The sequence below is a fragment of the Humulus lupulus genome, chromosome 3 (genome assembly GCF_963169125.1).
Source record: "Humulus lupulus chromosome 3, drHumLupu1.1, whole genome shotgun sequence".
NCBI lineage: Eukaryota > Viridiplantae > Streptophyta > Magnoliopsida > Rosales > Cannabaceae > Humulus > Humulus lupulus.
Window position 1 is genome coordinate 19,879,904 of NC_084795.1, and position 21,509 is coordinate 19,901,412.

The 21,509-nt window shown below is 32.4% G+C and overlaps 1 protein-coding gene across 1 annotated transcript; it reads right to left on the reverse strand.

Annotated features, from left to right (window-relative positions):
- Positions 1-14,817: 14,817 nt before the first annotated feature.
- LOC133823739 (anthranilate phosphoribosyltransferase, chloroplastic-like) lies at positions 14,818-19,466 on the reverse strand. The gene is made up of 9 exons (XM_062256590.1): positions 19,447-19,466; positions 19,170-19,281; positions 18,761-18,922; positions 18,589-18,672; positions 18,238-18,426; positions 15,717-15,807; positions 15,548-15,607; positions 15,296-15,414; positions 14,818-15,209 (listed from the first exon to the last, which is right to left on the reverse strand). The coding sequence occupies exons 1-9, from the start codon at positions 19,464-19,466 to the stop codon at positions 15,066-15,068; spliced, it is 981 nt and encodes a 326-aa protein (XP_062112574.1). The 3' UTR covers positions 14,818-15,065.
- Positions 19,467-21,509: the final 2,043 nt, after the last annotated feature.

Sequence of the window (21,509 nt, forward strand, 5' to 3'; positions counted from 1 at the left end):
GCAACACTTGTCGCCCCTAATATTGTTGAGTGTGGCCCCTAGAAAACTAATATAACTTAACCCCTAAATCATTTCTTCTCCACTTTCCTCTAAAGCACAGCCACCCCCTCAAAATTGCAGTAGGCCCTCCGCTATTTTTTTCCCATTCCTCAAAATATCCTTAAATCTCTCAATCTTTTCTCAAAAATCACTTCAATTCCTCAAAAAACCCCTAAATCTCTCAATCTCTTATTCCTATCATATCTCATCTAAAAAAACTCCTACCCTCTCTCTCAATCTCTTTTTCTCCAGTCGGCTGCCGCCTCCACCACGCCCTCGCCTCCACCACTGCCCCGAGACCACCAAGGTATACATATATATATATATTTGTTTGTTTATTTTTTTTTTTGTTTATATTTTTGTATTTTGTATTTTTTTTATGTTTTTATTTATTTTCGTTTTCTATTTTTTCTGTTTTTTATTTCTTGGTTTATATTTTTTTTCGTTTTTCTTGTTTTTTTATTATTCAGTTTTAATTTTTTTTGTTTTAATTTTTTTTTCTACTTTATATTTTTATTTTGTTTCTTGTTTCTGTTTTTAATTTTGCTGTTTTTATTTTAAAATAATATATTTATTGTGTGTGTAGAAAATTGAAAGAGGGTTCTCTCACTAGGGTGTATCCAATATTTGGCAGCATGTATTTTTTTATATTATTATGCTGTTTTAATTAATTAACTTTGTTGACTTGATTATCTTGTATATCGAAGAAAAATATTATATTTATATTTATATTTGTTAATGTTAATATTGATATTGTGGTAATATTAGAGTTTGAATTTGTTGAATAGTATGAATAGAAAAATATATTGTGAATGTGTGTAGAAAATTTTATGTTATTAATATGTGTTTATGTGTATGGTGTTTTAGTGTTTGAAATTGATCTATAATATATTGTGAATGTTCTGAAAAATTTCTAAATGTCATGTGCAGACTTTTAAATTTTTGGGATAACTTAAAATATAGTCGTTATGCTGCCGAAACATCGGTAGAGTTAGGAGACTAAATTAAATAATAAATAAAAATATAAATAATTAGAAATGTAAATAATTAAAATTAACAAAATATATTAAAGAATAGATAAGTTATTTAAACAAAAAAATAATTATTGTTGTTTATCATTATTAATTAGTTAAATTAAAAAATATAAAACGAGGAACAAATTTGGTATATAATTGAAAATAGAATTAAATTAAGCTTTAATAAAAATAAATTTTAATTTAATATTCACAAATTTAATAAATAAATTAAAAAATGAGATAAACCTTTAGCAAAAACACACTGTCTAAAATAATTAGTAATAAAAGAAAGTAGTAAACTTAATAATAAATAAAATTATTAATAATAATTAAATTAATAATTTAAAATAAATCATTCATAGATTCAATTTTTTTAAAATATAATATTAATTTGAAAGAAGAAAAAGTAAGTTTGATAATTAAAATGAAGCTAATTAAGAAAAAAAAAAACTAAGGATGGAAATAATTACTATTGATTAACTTAATTAAATAATAATTAAAATATGAATTAATAGTAATTTTAAACATTATAAAATAAGAGCTTATAAAACATCATAATTTTTTTGTGATATCATAAGACTTTATAAGACATCATAATATAACTAGCATAAGGAAATATTACTTTTTTGTTACTTTTCTTTGGTGATAAAATTTGATTACCAAAGATAGCAAATATTTTTATATATTATCACCTAGTGATAATTTTTTTTAATTATTTTTAATCACAAAAAGCCTGAGGCTGAGTAAGTAAGGACTCTTAAATACACTTCTCCGAATTATCCAGGATTTTTTTTTGTTCGCATGGATAGTTTGGGTTTGTTGTGTACCTATAATTGGTCTATTTCTCATTTTATTCTTTCGTTAGTAGAGATTTCAGTCTATGTCTCCTTATTTGTTCTCGTAAGTAGGCAAACTTAATTTTAGTTTGCCCACTACTTATGAGAACCATAGGGAGGTGCTGTCAAATTTTTTACATAAAAAAAAAAATTAAGAGTGTTGATTAGATTATATGTATACTACAAACCTGAATGGAATAGGTTCTTTACCCTTTTAGAAGTGGAGTGACACTACTACAAAATACCATTTATGGGTCACCATTTTAGGACAGGCACCTAAATGTAAGTCCTAAAAAATGTCCCTTGAGTTTTTAAGACTCTCATTGAGAGTCCTTAAAAAACACATTTTTAGGACTCGCAATGAATGTCCTAAAAACATATGTGAGTCCTAAAAAACCTTAATAGAAAATTTAAGTGTGCTGACTTTTAAGGGCTCACTTTGGGTATCCTAAAAGAGTATTAAAGGCTCCCAAAGTTAGCCCTAAAATTTTTTAAGTAAAATTTGATAAAATATTCTGGTCATTTTCGAATTGGGGGGTTTTTAGAGCTAGGGTTCATATCACTTTCAGCACACAAAGAAGAGAAGAGAGAAGAGAGAGTCTCGGCTAGGGTTTGAAATCGAGGGGCGACGGTAGTGATGGGAGGGGACACAGGCAACGATAGGCAATCTGAGCCACCACGACAGGCGCACCTACGGGTTCTTGGGCACCTGGGTTTCTTGGCAATGACATCCTTGGCAGTTGGGTTTCTCGTCGACGGCAGCAAGGACAATGGCGGCGCAGCAGAGACGGTGGCAACTATAGGTATATTTTCTCCTTTTTTTCATTTCTATGATTAATAATGTCTTACATTCATTTTCTATTTAAATGCTCTTTCTAAAATATGTTTATTGTCCCTAATTTTAGTTTGTGTATGTGTTTAGGATATGTATCAATTTGAAATCCCTAATTTCAAATTGAGGTATCTTGTTTTCTAATATGGAGTGGGTAAGTATTTTCTTTGAGTTTGTTTATGTTAAATCACTACAACAAATTTGATATACAATGACTCCCTACAATGTCTTACACCATTGGTGTAAGACATTAAAACTTATCAGGGGTTTTAAATGTCTAATGGTGTAAGACATTGAAAGTGCATATTAATGGCTACAATTGGAAGACATTAAAAATGGTGGAAGACGTTGGAAATAGGCTGGGGTAGTGTTTATGGGTACATCCAACGTCTCCCACTGGGAGACGTGCCACGTGTCCCACGTCTCCCAATGGGAAACGTTGGATGTCTCCCTTTTATAATACCCATCTTCTTCCTCTTCCTCACCACACCAACCCGAGAGCATGCACAAACCAGAGAGGCGAATTAGGGCTGCGATTTTAGGGTTCTAAGGTAAGTTTTTATTTTATTTTATTGATTTTTAGTTAATTATTTTGCAAATAAATCATAGGTTTTGCATTAGGATGAGTAATATACATGATTTTGTGTTAGTTTTACATTTTTATGCATTTTTTTATATACATTGTAGGATTTTGTGGTTTTTCCATGGAAGTTTTTAGGGATTTATGATTTTTTAGTTTTTTTTTTCTAATTTAACCTATCACATTGTATAGATTTCATTAGAGTATATATGGTCATGATTTTTTTAAATTTTTATCATTTTTTATTTCGAAATTTAGATATATTTTTGTATATATTTGAATTTTTTTTTAAATTGTAACTATTTTGTTATATATATAGTTATGTTAAAATAAATTTATTAAATAATTTATAAAATATAAATATATGAAAATTTTTATGTTTTTGTTTATTATTAAGTTTTTAGGTTATGAAATTTTATATTGATTTTTTGTTGAGGTTATAATTAGCAGCACATTGGGATTTTTTTTATTTGTTTACCAATATCATTTACTATTATTAGATATTTAGTGATATTTGTTTAGTAATGTTTAACATATTAATTAATTTAATTTCATAGGTTGTGATTTTTGTGGTGAGATTTTAGAGAGTATTTTGCATCAAAATTCCTATATCAATCACACATTTGAGGTAATTAAGTTTCTAAAATTACAATAATAGGGTATATATTGCTAGATATTTAGTGATGTTTTATTTATTATTTATTAATTTAATTTTATTGGTTTGTGGATTTAATAGCGAATTTGATTACTAAGTGAAGTAATTTTGCTAGCTTTTGGATTAAAGATTGCAAGAGGTACATATATATTCTCTTACTTCTACTTTTAATATTATTAAACAAATGTTAGAGGAGTTTGAATATCTTAAATATTCATCCATAGTGAAGTAGGTTCTGAGATTAAAATTGTGTGCTGCGGTGATAACGGAAGGTTGAGAACTTGTGTGTATTAGTGAAGTAGGTTCTGAGAAATTTGACTGTGTGCTGCGGAGCTATAAGGAAGAAACTTATTGTATGTTGTTTGAATTGTTTGTTTTGCTATTCACATGCAGATGGTTAGGTCACTATTATAGGGGAAATGCTGCTCGATTTTATCTAGGATAATAAACAATTAGTTTTATATAGACATTCTATAAGGAAGAAACTTATTGTATGTTGTTTGAATTGTTTGTTTTGATATTCACATGCAGATGGTTAGGTCACTATTATAGGGGAAATGCTGCCCGATTTTATCTAGGATAATAAAAAATTCGTTTTATATAGACATACAAATTTATCACGTGCTTATTTAGTGTTGTTTCTTTTCTTTTCCATAGACATAGGAGAATATATGGATAAACAGTGGATGTCAGCGAATAGGTTAACTACGGAATATAGGAACAGGGTCGATTTGTTCTTAAGGTTTTGTTCGGAAAATGTGAAAGACCCAAATTTTACTTATTTTCCATTCTTAAGTGTGGAAATGTTAAAAAGATGGATCTTAAAAAGATTAAAGAACACTTATATTTCAATGGGATCGACAAGAGTTACACAATTTGGTATTACCATGGGGAGATAGCTCCGATTGCTCCAACTCTGCCAAGTAGACCAAAAGGAGTGAGGAGGAATATAGTGGAGGAGAACTGGGATCCATTAGATGAAATGATTGACGACGCACATTATGGATCAGGAGTAGACCCAAATAAGTTTGAGACACTCCTTAATGATGCCGAGAAACCAATTTACCCTGGTTGTACAAGATTTACAAAATTATCTGCGCTTCTTAGGTTGTACAATCTAAAAGCTAAACATGGCTGGAGTGATAAAAGCATTACTGAGTTATTTGGTTTCTTGAAGGAGTTATTGCCTGAAGATAATGAAATTCCAATTTCATTTTATGAGGCAAAGAAGACGTTATGCTCATTAGGCATGCAGTACGAAAAAATTCATGCATGTCCTAATGATTGCATATTATATCGAAATAGTTTTGCAGACGCAAAATCGTGTCCTGCTTGTGGTGAGTCACGATGGCAAAAGAAAAGAAATGGTGACGATGTCAAGGAAGGAGTACCTGCACAAGTTTTGTGGTACCTTCCGCCAATTCCTCGTTTCATCTGATTGTTTAGAAATGTTGAACATGCTAAAAGTTTGTCGTGGCATGCTAATGAAAGAATAAAGGATGGTAAATTAAGACATCCAGCTAACACCCTTGCTTGGAAGAGAGTTGATTTGAAGTGGCCTTCTTTTGGAAATGAATCTCATAATATTCGTCTAGGTCTTTCGACTGACGGGTTTAATCCACACGCATCCCTTAGCAGTAAGTATAGTTGTTGGCCTGTTATGCTTGTTATTTACAATCTACCCCCATGGTTGTGTATGAAGAGAAAGTTTACGATTTTGACCTTGTTGATATCAGGACCTAAACAACCTGGTAATGATATTGACGTCTATCTAGCTCCTCTTATAGATGACTTGAAAACTTTGTGGGATGAAGGGGTTAAGGTTTATGATGCGTATAGGCAGGAAGAATTTAATCTTAGAGCGGTCTTATTGTGGACAATTAATGAATTTCCTGCTTATGGAAATTTATCTGGGTTTAGTGTGAAAGGATATAAAGCTTGCCCCGTTTGTCAAGAAAAAACATGTTCTGAATACTTGAAACACTCTCGGAAAATATGTTATATGGGACATAGGAAGTTCTTGCCTAATAAGCATAAACTTCGGACTTGGAAGAAGGCATTCAATGGTAAACAAGAGTTTGAAGAGGCTCCTGAGCCATTGAATGGGATCCAAGTACTTGAGAAGATGTCTAAAATTGTGTTCAAGTTAGGGAAGCCCAAAGTTCGTACACCTACAAAGATGAAACGTAGTCGCAAGGCCAAGGTTGTGGAGGAGCCAAAAGGGTGTTATAAAAAGAAATTTGTTTTCTTCGAACTTGAATATTGGCCTTTCTTACTTATACGTCATAATTTAGATGTTATGCACATAGAGAAAAATGTATGTGATAGTTTGATTGGCACTTTGTTAAATATTCCTGGGAAAACTAAGGATGGAATAAAGGCTAGACAAGACTTGGTTGCAATGGGTATAAGGGATGAATTGACTCCAAAACCAGATAAGAGACGAACATATTTACCTCCTACAGCTTACACTCTTACTAAAGAGGAAAGAATGGAAATTTGTAGATGTTTGTTTAATATAAAAGTTCCAGACGGATATTCCTCAAATATAAGGTCATTGGTAGACATGAAAAGTTGTATTCTGACTGGCATGAAATCTCACGATTGTCATATTCTAATGCAACATTTGCTACCAGTGGCCATTCGATCTGTGTTGCCTAGGAGAGTTCGAGATGTAATCACAAGGTTATGCTTGTTTTTCAAGTCACTGTGTTGTAAGGTGATTGATCCGCTAAAGTTACCTAAGTTAAGAGATGAAATTGTTGAGGTATTGTGTGAGTTGGAGAAATATTTCCTGCCGGCATTTTTTGATATAATGATCCATTTGACAGTTCACTTGGTTAGAGAACTAAGATATTGTGGTCCAGTTTATATAAGATGGATGTATCCATTTGAGCGATATATGAAGATTCTTAAGGGGTATGTTAGGAATAGAAGTCGGCCGGAAGGATGCATCGTCGAATGTTATATTGCAGAAGAGGCAGTTGAATTTTGTTCTGAATACATGACTGGTGTACAGAAAATTGGGTTAAATGATGTTGAAAATGTTGAGATTCAGAGTCGTCGTGGTAGCGTTGTATGCACAGTAAGTCGAGATCTTCTAGATGAAGCGCATCGTCTTGTGTTGCAGAATATAAATGAAATTCAACCTTATATCGAGTGAGTTATATTCATATAATACATTAAGTTTAAGTTGTGTAACTTCGTATATTCAATTTTTTAACAGCATATTTATAATTAAAGGGAACATTTTAATTGGATAAAGACCAAATTTCCATCCAAGTCAAGGAACTCAAAATGGTTACAAGACGAACATTATCGAACTTTTAGTAGTTGGATAGAACAAAAGGTAAATTGTGTTGATTATTGAAAGTTTTCATTAATTAGTACTTAATTACAAGATGACATTTTTGGTTGTTTTTGGTATGTTGATTTGATAGGTTGTGTCAGAATTACAAAACACATCAAATAAGGTTTCAGACATTGTTAAGTGGATTTCTCGAGGACCTTCAGTTAATGTCATCAAGTTTTCATCATACATGATTAACGGTACTCTATTTAACACTAGGGAGCGCGATAACAACAGAAACACACAAAACAGTGGTGTTAGCCTTGTTGCTAAAACTGTGCAAGTCTCTAGTGCAAAAGATAAAAATCCAGTTGAATGTGATATGACTTTTTATGGAGTAGTTAATGAAATTTGGGAGTTAGATTATATCACAACTCGAGTACCTATTTTCTTTTTTGATTGGGCGAAAAGTGACAGCGGCATAATATATCAAGATTTTGGTTTCACATTAGTTAATCTAAATCGAATTGGGCACAAATCTGATCGATTTATATTAGCTTCACAAGCGAAACAAGTATTTTATGTGAATGATCCTTCAGACAACCAATGGCACTGAATAAATACAATCACAACCTCTCTAGAGGAGGCTATGTGCGTATTGAAGAGATGTTAATGGAACAAAGTGGGAAAAGTCTGACTGAACTTGATAGGGCAGACTTATGGAGCATGGGTCGTCGGAATGCAAAAGGAGAGCTCATTGGAGAGGCCTCTGAGATTCAAAAAAATATTGTAAGTGCTCATATTTAATAATGTTGATATGTCAAATTATTAGCTTATATATATATAACTTTCTGTGAATATTGTTTCACAGAATCATTACCGGCAACTCCAAGCTGAGGGTAAATGGGCACCTGATGGCCCTGATGATGTGCTGACGAGGGCGTTGGGCACTCCTGAGCCTCGAGGACATGTTAGGGCTGGAGGACACGGTGTGTCCCGCTCAGTATACTGGAATACTCCAACACCTACCTCAACAAAAAATAAATCAAAAGCCTCTTCTTCGAATGACAACATTAGAAAGGAATTTGAAGAAAGATTTCGAAAACAAGAAGAAGAGCATCATCAACAAGCACAACGCCTAGAAGAGCGCCTTCAGCAACAAGATGAGCTCTTGAGAAAATTATTGGCCCAACAGAGCGGGTCAGGATCTAACGTTGGAGTCCCACCAGCGCCATCATCATACTATGTGCCCGACCCACCAGTGCCACCAGCGCAGGCGTTCTACTATACTCCAGACCCAATAGTGCCTCAAGCAGAACACCACATTGTTGCACTACAACCGCTTTTGCAAGAGGTAATTAAACTTTCTGGAATATTCTGAAACCAAATAAATTTCTTTACTGCTTCAACATGATTATTTGTATATAATATGTTTCTTACGCAGGGCCGAGCATGCCAATTAGCAATTGGTTCGGTTTCAAACATTGTTGCATCAGGTACACTCATTGAAAGAGAGGCAGGCAACAACTTCCAAGTTATGATTATGAGTGTTCTTAAGCCAACCTGTCCTCTCCCTTTTGCATATCCTGATTTGGACATGTACATAGTTGCTCAGGCCATTGGGACGCCAATAGCGTGGCCTAAGGATTTTGTCATTATATTTGAAGATGTAACTCATGAGGTGATGCCATGTTTTTACATAATTATCTTTACAATTCTATATTTGTTTGTAATTTTTTTTAATTGTTGATATAATTGTATACAGACTCCCTCTACAAGTAGGACCAAATCACAACGACCAAGAGCTCCATCAACACAACAACCTCGAGAAAGAAGACGACAACAAACTCCTCCAACACAATTAGCCCACACTCCATTGGAACGATTACAGAATATCGTATCTCATTGGGATGATGGCGAGTGTGTCAATCTAGGCATAGAGTCTGAAGTTTTTGATCAGGATATGTCTCACTGTTATATATTTAAGGATGACATACTTCAGTTTGCTCGAAAGGAGAAGATTGGACAAGCAGTACTCGTCAGCTACATGAGGTATATATCTCACAAATAAGTTTGTTCATTTAATTTTCAAATTTGATTTATTCATTCATATAACAATTTTTCATATTTTTGTATTAGGTTCATTTACAGATATGTGGTACAACAAGGTCGCCAAAATAAGTTTTTATTTGTCAATCCTAATATCGTCGCCACTCAAGGGAGTTCATTCGACGATCGTGTTCAGAATCTGTTCAGACGTTGCAATGACGTAAAATCAAAAGAACAAGTTATGCTTGTCCCTTGGAACCATGGGTAAGTTTAAAAAGTTGTCATTTTTCCGACCCATATCAATAATTTCTTTGTTTAACATTTGAGCTATAATTTTTTTGTTTTTCTTATACAGTGAACATTGGATGTTGCTTATTTTGGCACCATATGCATATCATGTTTATTGTTGTGATCCGGTGAATTCAGAGCTAAATAATCGTGAGGAGATTGTATCAGTGATCGTCAACGCTTTCAATCTTTTTTTCTCTATGAATCTTCCTGATGTCGAGATCCCTGATACTCTACGCATTAAGCAACCTCAGGTAAGTAACTTTAGCATAAATTTTTGAACATTTATAATAATTAAGTAGAATAATATGTATGCATTTTTTAAAAAGTTTCAATTTAATAATAAATTACTCATATTTTTAAATAATTAGTGTCCACACCAACCGGACAATGTGGCATGTGGATACTACTTAATGAGGATGTTGAAGGATTTGATTGAACATGCGAGTCCCGGACATTACTTGAGAACGGTATTATTAATTAAAATTTACAAATTATTTTTGAAACTATAAATGTAATCAAATAATTAATTAATATATTTTACTTTATATTTCTTGCAGCTAACAAGCACATCATATACAGAGGCACAAATTGATGAGTTGCGACAAGAATGGGCGACATATATGTTGCCGATAATCCAAAGTTACCGACCTCGTTGATAGTTTTTTTTTTAAATTTTTTAACTCTTTCTCCATACACAATGCAATATTTGTTCATTTTGAATATTTCTAACAAATATTGTATTTCTTGTATATATCTAACAAATATATTTTTTTCTTTCAATTTAATTGATTATTAAATTAATTTAAATTTAGATTAAAATAATTTCAATTTAAATTAAAATAATTTCAATTAAATTAATATTATTTCAATTTAATTAATTATTAAATCAAATTAAAATAATATTAATTATAAATTTATTTAATTTATTTTTTTTAAATGTGGGAGACTTTCAATGTCTCCCATTGGGAGAGGTGGGAGACTTCCCACCTCTCTCATTGGGAGAGGTGAGTCACTTCCCACGTCTCCCAATGGGAGAGGTGGAAAGTCAACGTTTGACTTTCCACCTCTCCCAGTGGGAGACGTGGGAAGTGAGGCACGTCTCCCAATGGGAGACGTGGGATATATACCTACAATGACCCTAGCAACAACGTCTCACTAAGTGGGAGACATTGTAGACTTCTAATGTCTCTCAATTAAAGTCATAAAACCTCTATTTTGTTGTAGTGAATTAACTCTTTGGTAAATTTTTGAGTTTCAATTATCAAAAACCTAAAAATTACAAAAATTGTATATAATAGATAGTTATATATGAAACCTACATTCTTTAAATCTTTATTTTTATAATAGATAGTAATTGTTGATTGAAGATATTTTTCTGTTTTTTTTCAACTAATTAAAAAAAAATTATTGTTGTATTATGAGTTATATATCTTTTTTCTGGCTGGTTTAATTCTAGAATAAATACTAGGGAAAAAGTGATATGGATCAATGGAATAAGTTTTAAGAAAAGATTAGAGATAAAAACAAGTGTGAAGAGTAGTTCTCATAGAAAGTTATAGAAACATTCATGAATATTATTCTATTTATTACTAATTATTTAACAATTATAAAATAATGTGTTTATGATTTTTAAAATATTTTAGTTATTCCTTTTAAAAATAAAATAATTAGTGATTTGAAACACTTGGTATAAGATCTCTAGGAATTGACATGATTTATTATTTGAATTATATTTATGTGCACTTTTTAAAATTAATGTCAACATCTAACTTTTTTATTTTTTATAATGTTGATAATAATGTTTACGTTAATATTTTTATTGGTCTTAAATAATTGGATTGGTAGCTAATTGCAAGAGGTATGTTGTATTTGATTTTTTTTTTAAATTTTCAATCTTTTACAATTTCGAATCACAACTGTATTACTTTAGTGGAGTTTGAATATTTTAGATATTCATTCGTAGTGAAGTAGGTTCTGGGAATTCTGTGTACTGCGGTACTAACGGATGATTGAGAACTTGCATGTTTTAGTGAAGTAGGTTATGAGAATTTTGTGTGTTGCGGTGATATATACACTACAAGAAAAAATACTTTCAATAAGACCGAAAAAGTATTATCAAATATATACCATAACACTTTTTGATGTGGTAAGGAAAGCTGTGTTATAGTAGGTCGGAGCACTTTGCATAACACTTTTCCATAGTTATAGACATGTGTTATGGTATAGCCTACGATAACACTTTTGTTGTGTCATTTTAATAGTTAGATAAGTATTTCATTATGCTATTCATAAGTAGTATACAACACTTTTTTGTACTTATAAAGTAGTGTTATGATACACTTTATAATAACACACTTTCTACATTATAGAAAATAGTTTGCATAACATAATTTTATGCTTATAAACCAGCGTTATTATAAAAGATACAACAACACATTTTTTGTATTATTCTAATATTTGGATAAGCTTGAATTATTATTATATAAACCTATACATTATAATTATTTTTTATTTCTTTAATTCAAACACGCTTCATTTAATATACTTAAGACACCCTTAACATTGTACAAATATATTTTTTAGTACCAATTATATGGTTCATAACACATATAACCAAATAATTGTGTCAAAATACATTCAAGATTATCTAAAAAATAATCCAAAAGTCTTAAGATATTCAACACTGCCTAATTAACATAAACAAAACATTCTCACAATAGTTAACAAAATAGTCTTAAACAGTTGCATATTCAAAAGTAAAGGTAGGAATTCATGATCTTCCAAATGTCAGCACACCAAAGCCTTCCAAATCAGATTTTCTTTTGCACTTGATTTGTTGAATTTGGTATATAAAACATAAAAGATTTTGCAATGCTCCTCGTCAATTCGATCCACAGCCTAAAGAATATAATCAATAACTAAAAGATTAATACAAAATTAAAAGATAAAATAAAACCATAAAATTCATGAAATTACTTGTTATGAGACTTAAAATCATAAACTATATTCATTAATGGCTCAAACTTAACATAAAGAAACATATTCCAACTCAAATGTCCAAAAAAATCATCATTTTCATAATCATCATCATTTCCGCTCATTCTATCTTAAATTCAGCTACTAAAAAACTAAAATAAACAATATTTTAGCAACTTAAAAACAATATGTAACAAAAAAAATAAACAAAAGACAATCACAAATGCAAAGCCAAGGACAATCACAAATGTGAATACAAAAGCAAGGGAAATTCCCTCTGATTTCTCTTTTCCAGAAAAAGAAAATTTTCTATCAAACTTTATAATGTATTTCCAAACTCAAAAAAGTCAAGGACCCAATTTAATTGAACACAGAAATCAAATCCCTTTTATAAAGAATAAACTAAGCAACATTGATGATATAATTGTTTGACAAGCACTATTTTTCTCCACTGTATACACACAAAGCTTGATTAATTAATAGTAAGAAATCAATTATTTAGAAAGCTCGTTCAATAGAATAATCAGAACATCAATTTAAATGCAGATAATGCAGACAATACTAACGTACATGAATGAGCCTGATTATTGATTTTGAAATCTTAATACTATAAGCTTAAAATAGATGGATGGCTTTTTTAAAAGAAATAGAAGGCAATCTTGCATACCTAGGAAAAGTGAGGATTCCTGGGTGATTTTTCAGATGACAGAGTCTCTACTTCTGCGACATTGAGGACTTGATGTGAAAAATCTAAAAGCTCAAAATGTATCTGTAGCCCAAGCAAATATATCATGGTGCAAACCACCCCACACTACTGAATCACCCAACAGTTCATGATTGTTTGAAGAGACTTGCCCAGATTCTTCCAGATATCCCTACAATTCAAGGTTATGACAAATTAGCAGGAATACAGGATATACAGTATTCAAGTTTACCATAATATTGGCCTACCGAAGCCCAATCACCGCCATTCTAATATGGACTCCCAAAGAATATTCTAAGTCAAAACTTGCTTATGCATATGTATGTGTCCTTGCATGCACATTATTGTAATATACTTTCTAGCACTAAAATGAATGTGGTGGCTATTGATTGACATTATCTCAGGGATCTGTATCAAAGCTGTTGGTCTCCTCAACTTTGCATTCGGCCAAATTGCGGAGCTAGACCTAAATATAACCTTCCACAAGTTTGAAATGTAGAGGATTGCAAAAAGATCAACAAAACTTAAAGCAACAGTTTTGAGACTAGCCATATACTAAAAGGCAATATGTTTTCACATCTGTAGTTTGGCTTTCAAGATAATTTCTTTGCAATCTCAAAAGAAATCACACTAAAATGAGGCAACACATACACTTAGAATTTAAGAAATATGCCATTATAAACATAAATAAATAAATAAAAATAACCACTTAGAACTTTTCCTTACAATTTGAAGCCCACTGTATATTCAGTAGAAATCCTTTGAAGTTGTAATGTCAACAAATCTTGTTTTGGGAATAGCACTCCATTTACTGCAATACTTATCCAATACTACACTTGTAAAGGCGAGGGCATATTCAAGCACACTTCCAGTATTCATATTTTCCTTGTATAAAAGATGTGCAATTGGAAGACACTTCAATATTTTAGATGAACTATAAAGATAAAAGCAAGATTCGCATATCAATTTAGGAAGAAGATAATTTAAGTGATCATCATTATTGAAGGCTGAAAATGTTCCGAGTAAATGTTTCGATTTCTCACAGACAACATTCAAATTAAACTAATATTTGCACAGCTTGATGATGTCTCATGACAAAAATGTTGCAAAGAAAGCAAGTAATGAGTGTTAAAACTATCTTGCCCCAAAAGAGCACTGAACTAAATGTATGAGAAGAAACTCACTAGTGAAGAAAACCATAATCAGAATATTTGGTTAAAATTTAACCCAAACTTACAAGGAACCACTTTGTCGCAATTTCACAGCTCAAAGTAGTTACAATCCAAAAAATAATTTACAAGACCACCTCGACACTGCATCAAATTCAAAAGATTTTGCCCAAAAAAAAAATCAAAAGAGGGTATTGATAATTGATGCATATTTAAACTACTCTCTGTCTAACCCTACGATATTTGAGGAATAGCTATGTAGATATTCAAGAAAACTCGAATCTCAAACTTTATGAGAGCAAACCACATGTTTGACAATTTGAACTACCCGAGAATCAATGATATATACATACAATGGGCTTTCGAAATATTGAATGTTCAGCTCTGTACCTGTAGCTTCTGCTTGTTTTGATAGGGTGTTGAAAGAGGTTGGATTTGGGCACCCTGGCTTAGATAATATTGCAGCAGTGACTGATTTAAAGAGACTAACAATTGTACTATCTCCACCATCTTGAGAATGTAATACTTGCCCATCTGCACTGGGAAGTAAACCCAGCCAAGGGGCAGTTTGCATGAAGTGCCAGGTATCTACTTCTCTCTGTTCAGCATGTGAGATGGCAACAATAAGATTCAAACCCCATTGGACACATCTATCCACTGATCGAGCGTCTTGATAGCTTTGCCTAATAGTTGAGTCTCGCGAGCTAGAGCGATCCCTTCAGCCAAAGAGTTCACATTGCCACTAACCATGAGCGTTGCTGCTGCATTTAAGATCTGATCCAATGTTTTTGGCATGAATTATGTTCTCAAAAAAACTTAAGACACTAGTGCTTTGTCATAAGAATTAAGGAGATACTTACAAATGCATCTGTAATTGAACTTTTCTCCCCTGACAATACACGCTTTAGTGCCTCGGCATTATACTCTGAGCCTCCACCTTGCAAGTCGTCCAGGGTACACTTAGGAATCCCAAAGTCCACTGCATAATCAGCGATTTGTTAGCAGATTGAAGTGGCAATATAACATCTGAAATTCCATCTTGGTAGCCTAAATGGCATATTTCCTTGAACGGAAAAGAAAACAAAATTAAAAACTAGCGACAAGTTTCTCACATGGATCAAATGCGAACTTCTCAATCTTTTCTGGTGTAACATCAAGGATTAGCCCAAGTCCTGTGTCAAATAACTTATGAGTAGTTTTGAAGATTATGTACGCTGAAACTTGTATATAAAAAAAATTAGCTTATGGAAGTCAAAACTTTCCAACTACTAGACGCATTACCAAGGGGGCTCATCTCATCCAAGCCCTCTGAGTGAACAACTAATGCCCATTTCATGCCAAATTGCTTGTAGAGTCCAAGAACTTTACTTAGCTAATTGTTTAGTAGTATTATAGTATGTTTAGTGTTATCTTTGTGACTGTGGATTTTTTTTTGGTTCAGACCGGGAATTATTTGGACACTCATAGTAGTACTTGTAGATTTTCTAAGTTTAACCTATAGTTTAAGAATATTAATTTTAACCTAAGGTTGATTAATATGACTGATACTAAGGATTATATTTATTGTACTATAAGGTTTAGATATCAACCAATAGGATTTTAAGCACATGTTATGAATGGTGATTAAGGATTAAGTATTTTTGAGGATTAAATTTAATAAGGCGTAAAGTTTGAATGTTATAGGGTCAGTCAGCAGCTTTGAATACGTTGAGGGCTTAGTCAAGGCTGTTTACTCCATTCAAACTTAGCTAAAAATGTGTAATTTCGTGTTTAAATATTCAGCGTGTGCCGATATATCGCAGCTATGGGGGGCGATATATCGCAGCACATAGATACGGAAAACACGAATCGATGCACAGTCGCCTCGGGAACAATGGTCCAGGCGATATATCGCCTATAGGGGGTGATATATCGCCTCCTCCAGCATAAATTCATACATTTTTGAATTCTTTTCCTTTCAGCCATTCAAACTTCTTCATAAGTTCAGCATCTTTTGAACGAGTCTTCAGCCTCTGCTGAACGATTATTCAAATGATTTTCACCTAAAAAGCCATTATTTTTATTCAAGTAAAATCAAGATACTTTCATTCCCAAACTCTATAAATAGGACCTAGTGCCCGGCCATTATTTACCTTTTGTTCTAAGTTCAGAAGCTGCTAGTGTTCAGTGAGTGTGAGAGTGTAAACACCTGGTTTGGGAAAAGCATAAGCTTAAACATCATAAGCTTATCAAACACTTTGGGAAGTGAGGTTCTATAGTAATTCGGTTGTGGTATAGATTGGTCTTTCAATTCTTTGAGGTAAACCAAAACTTTAGTTCATTTGCTTTATGTTATTTCCTCTTTCATAACCTTCTACTCAGTCCCCTAACCTCATTCTTATTTTGGTTAGGGAATCCAAGTTCTTAAGCACATAAGTTTCGGTAAGTATGTTTTTCAATGGTTTAGTCTTTCCATCCTTTTCATTTCTTCTTCTTCATAAGACTCACTCTTCCTCATATGGTTTTAGGAGTGTTCCAAAAAGTCCCAACTCAGTCCACATATCCCGGTAACTTTGGTAAGGAAAATAGGATGAAATCTATATGTGTATTGCTTATGTGTTATGTTATGAAATATGATATGATATGAATATGTTATGAATGTGTATGTTTGTAGGCTTGGGCTTATGCCCTATTTGACTAACAAGACCCCAAAAAGATTATGGGCATATGCCTACTTAGCTAGTAGGACCCCACTAATCTCATGGGCATAAGCTTGTTTAGTCTATGGGACCCCAAGTAATAATGGCCATTATAATAAGTGTATGTATTAAGTGTTATGATATGTCTTTACGTTTATTATGAAATTTATGTTTATGACTATGTGTTAGATTTTCCTTGCTGGGCATTAGGCTCATTCCTTTTTGTTTTATGTGCAGGAAAATAGCTTTAAGAGGCGGTAAGATTCGTGACGCTTAGAGGATGTGTATCGATGGTGAATGGAGTCAAGGGGCCGAGCGTTATTCGATTCGAGGATGTAGTCTCATTTTACCTTTTTTATGGTTTTATATGTATTTTCCGCATTTCTTATGTAATTCTTTTCATTTAAATCATGTTTTGTTTTTTTTTTTTAAAGACAATGGGATCCCATATCCTTCTTAGTATTTGTTTGTAAGTAACTCTTATTTTACAAGTTACTCAATAAAATTATGGTATTTTCGTAAAAATGTAAGTTTATGTATAGTTTCGGTAATGGTCCAAAAAGTCTAGATTAGTGGGTCATTACATTGCTGCAATGCTTTAGCCATCTTCAAGACCAATTCAACGAACCATAGAAACATAAAACAAGGTATTAAAAGATTATGCTTGTCAAAGAGTTGTATAATGTGAATTACATGCAAAGCATAGTGATATAGAATTTATAAGCCATCTAATCTATTTGCATTAAAGGATAGACATTATAAAATAAAATAAACACCTTGTTTTCATTAGTTAAACTTGTTCCACGCAGCTAGATTGGTCCTTATGATTTACACTAAAATTATAGAAGACTGAGCTAGATGATAGAGAGTATCACAAGTCACAATCTGAAATTCTCCAGTTCTACCACAAGTCTGAAATGAAAAAGGCATTCAGATCTTTATTGTTTGTTCCTATGTGGACTTTATCTTTTTTGTTTTACAAACGGTTCCATCATCATTTATGTAAAAGCCTTAGATATGCTAGTCATATTTGCTAGTCACCATGAACATCATATGTAGACCACAATTCAACAAAACAGGTAGAAGTAAAGTTTAAAATTATAAAAATCTGACAAAAAGCTTACCAAATCTTCTGAATAAAAACCCACAACAGCATACAGTACTGTTGCTGGGTTTAACATAGGGCCCAATATATTAAATACAGTTTTTACTTTCAGCTTTTCGGTGACTGAACGGACAAGCTTCATTGCTGGATGATATGTTGGAGCCATCATAAATCCAATGCCTACTTCTTTCACACAACTTGAAACTCCCTGTTATCAGGAGATAAATTGACCATATGATAATTAGTTCAGTTACACTCTTACAAGATGAGAAGCTGCTGCTGACAAAGACATTGACAAATTTGAAATTGGTTTAGCATCTTATTAATCTACCAGCTTATTCATCTAAAATAGAAATTTTATAGCACCAACCTCAGGTTTCAGGTCGATTGCTATCCCTAACTCTTCTAATACATCGACACTTCCACATGCTGAAGAACTTGAACGATTTCCTTGCTTAAAGGGGAAAAAAATCAAGTTTAGCTCTAACAATTTACAATATGGGATCACATTCATGTCAAGTATTCAATAAAATTGATGCCACCTTTGCAATTTTTCCACCACAAGCTACAGCAAGTATTGAAGCTCCAGTCGAAATGTTAACTGTGTTTGCTCCATCACCATCAGTTATAATAATGTCCACTACATCAAGTAAGCCCTCTACTTCTAAACTATGCTTGATCATCGCCCTCGCAAGCCCCACAATCTGTTTAACCACTAAAATCCATAAGTCATTTCTTTACTTATTTCCTTAAAACATACCCCCAAAAATTCTTCAGTAGAGAACCTACAACCTATAAAAATTTCTTTGAAAATAAGCAATTTCATTGATAACAGTTCTTTCTATCCAAACAGCATGGTAATAAGACTTTCAACAGTCTAAAATCCTGGCTGGACAAACTAAGTTATCTAGTATAAATAAGTTCACATTGATATGAATAAAGGAACCTTACTTCCTCGAAAGTCTCTCCTTTGGCTCTCAGTAACACCAAAAAAGCACTAATCAAAGCCTCATCGGCACCATTCAGCAAAAAATCCAGTGATGCTTCAGCCTCTGAATTCAAGCTGAATATAATGTAAAAAACATGGAGATGGATTCCCATTAGATTCTATCACTTTTATAATAAATAATTATATTATATATATATGAGAGGAAGAGATTTATTTTTTTAAAAGTAAACATGCAATACATAGCATCTAAAAAAAAAAACTACCATAATATTGGCCTACCGAAGCCCAATCAGCGTCATTCTAATATGGATTCCCAAAGAATATTCTAAGTCAAAACTTGCTTATGCATATGTATGTGTCCTTGCATGCACATTATTGTAATATACTTTCTAGCACTAAAATGAATGTGGTGGTGTAGAGTCCTAGAACTTTACTTAGCTAGTTAGATAGTAGTAGCAATAGTAATAGTTTTAGTATTTTTATGACTGTGGATTTTGGTTTAGACCGCGATTTAATTTGACACTCGTAGTAACACTTGTATATTTTCTAAGTTTAACCTATAGTTTAAGAATATTAATTTTAACCTAAGGTTTGATTAATATGACTGATATTGATGGTGATATTTATTATATTATAAGGTTTAGATAAACCCTATAAGAAAGTAACACTTGTCATGTGCATGTTTAATGATAATTAAGTATTTTTGAGGAATAAGTTCATTAAGATCAATATTTGAATATCCTAGGGTCTGTCAGCAGCTTTGAAATCGTTAGAGGACTTAGTCAAGGTTGTTTACTCAATTCAAATTAGGCTGAAAATGTGCAATTTTGTGTTTAAATATTCAGTGTATGTCGATATATCGCAGCTATAGGGGCGATATATCGCAATACGGGGATACAAAAAACACGTAACTTCGCACGACCAACTCGACGAGCCTCAGTCATATTAGCCCAAGCGATACATCGCCTACTAGGGGCGATATATCGACTCCTTTGAATAATTTTTAAATGTTTTTAAAACCGAGCTCATTTTAATCTTTAACCTCTTGATAAGTCCAACATCTTTCTAACCGAGTCTTCAGCCTCTGCTGAACGATAATTCAAATATTTTTCACTTAAAAAGCCATTATTTTATTCAAGTTAAATGAAGATCTTTTCATCCTTGAACTCTATAAATAGGACCTAGTACCCAGCCATTTATTCATTCATCAAGTTAAGTTCAGAGGCTGCAAGCTGCTAGGTTATTTTTGAGTGCTTAAACACTTGGGTTGGGAATTTAAGCTTTAACTTTATAAGCTTAATAAACACTCGGGAAGAAAGGTTCATAGTAATTTTCGGTTCGAGGTGTAGTTCGGTTATAGAAGCATTCGAGGTATTCATTATTCTACTTCATTTCTGTGTTATTCTTATAGTTTTCTACTCAAAATCCTAACTCTATTCTTTATTCTTGGTTAGGAAATCTAAGATCTTGAACGTAAGATTTTTGGTAAGTATATTATCGATCGTATAGTTCATCCATTCTTTTCATCCCTTTTTCTATAGTATACTCACCTTTCTTTGATGGTTTTTAGGAGTGTCCCAAAGTCCCAAACTTGTTCTCATATCCCGGTATATTTGGTAAGGAAAATAGGATAGGATTTTATATGTTATGTTATACGTTATCTTATGATTTATGTGTTATGTTATATGTTATAATATGTATGATTGTAGACTTGGGCATATGACTTGTATAACTAACAAGCCCCAATAAATTTATGGGCATATGACTTGTTTAGTTTACGAGCCCCAAGTAATAATGGCCATTATAGTATATGTGACATATGTTCGTGATATGTTTTAGCATATGTTGCGGTATGAATTTTATGTATATGATTTATGTGTTAGATTTTCCTTGCTGGGCATTAGGCTCATTCCTTTATGTTTTTTTATGTGCAGGAAAATAGCTATGGTGGCGGAAAGGTTCTTGGAAGCTTGGAGGTTGTGTATTGAGCCAGAATGGAAATGGATGGATTGAGCGTTCGGTTCGAGGATGAAGTCGCTTCTTAGTCTTTCAAAAATTATGCTTTATATGTATTTTCCGCACTTTATTTTGTAATCCATTTATTTAAAGCCATGTTATGTTTTTATTTTAAAAACAATGGGATCCCATATTCTACTTAAAATTTTATGTAGTTTAACATTTATCTTACAAGTTTTAATGAAGTTATGATTATTTCACTTGTGAGTTTTCTTATAGATTAGTGTATATGTATAATAGTCATTAATGGTCCAAAGTATAGAGTAGTTGGGTCATTATAGTTGGTATCAGAGCAACGGTTCATTCGCATGAAGTTCTCCTCGATA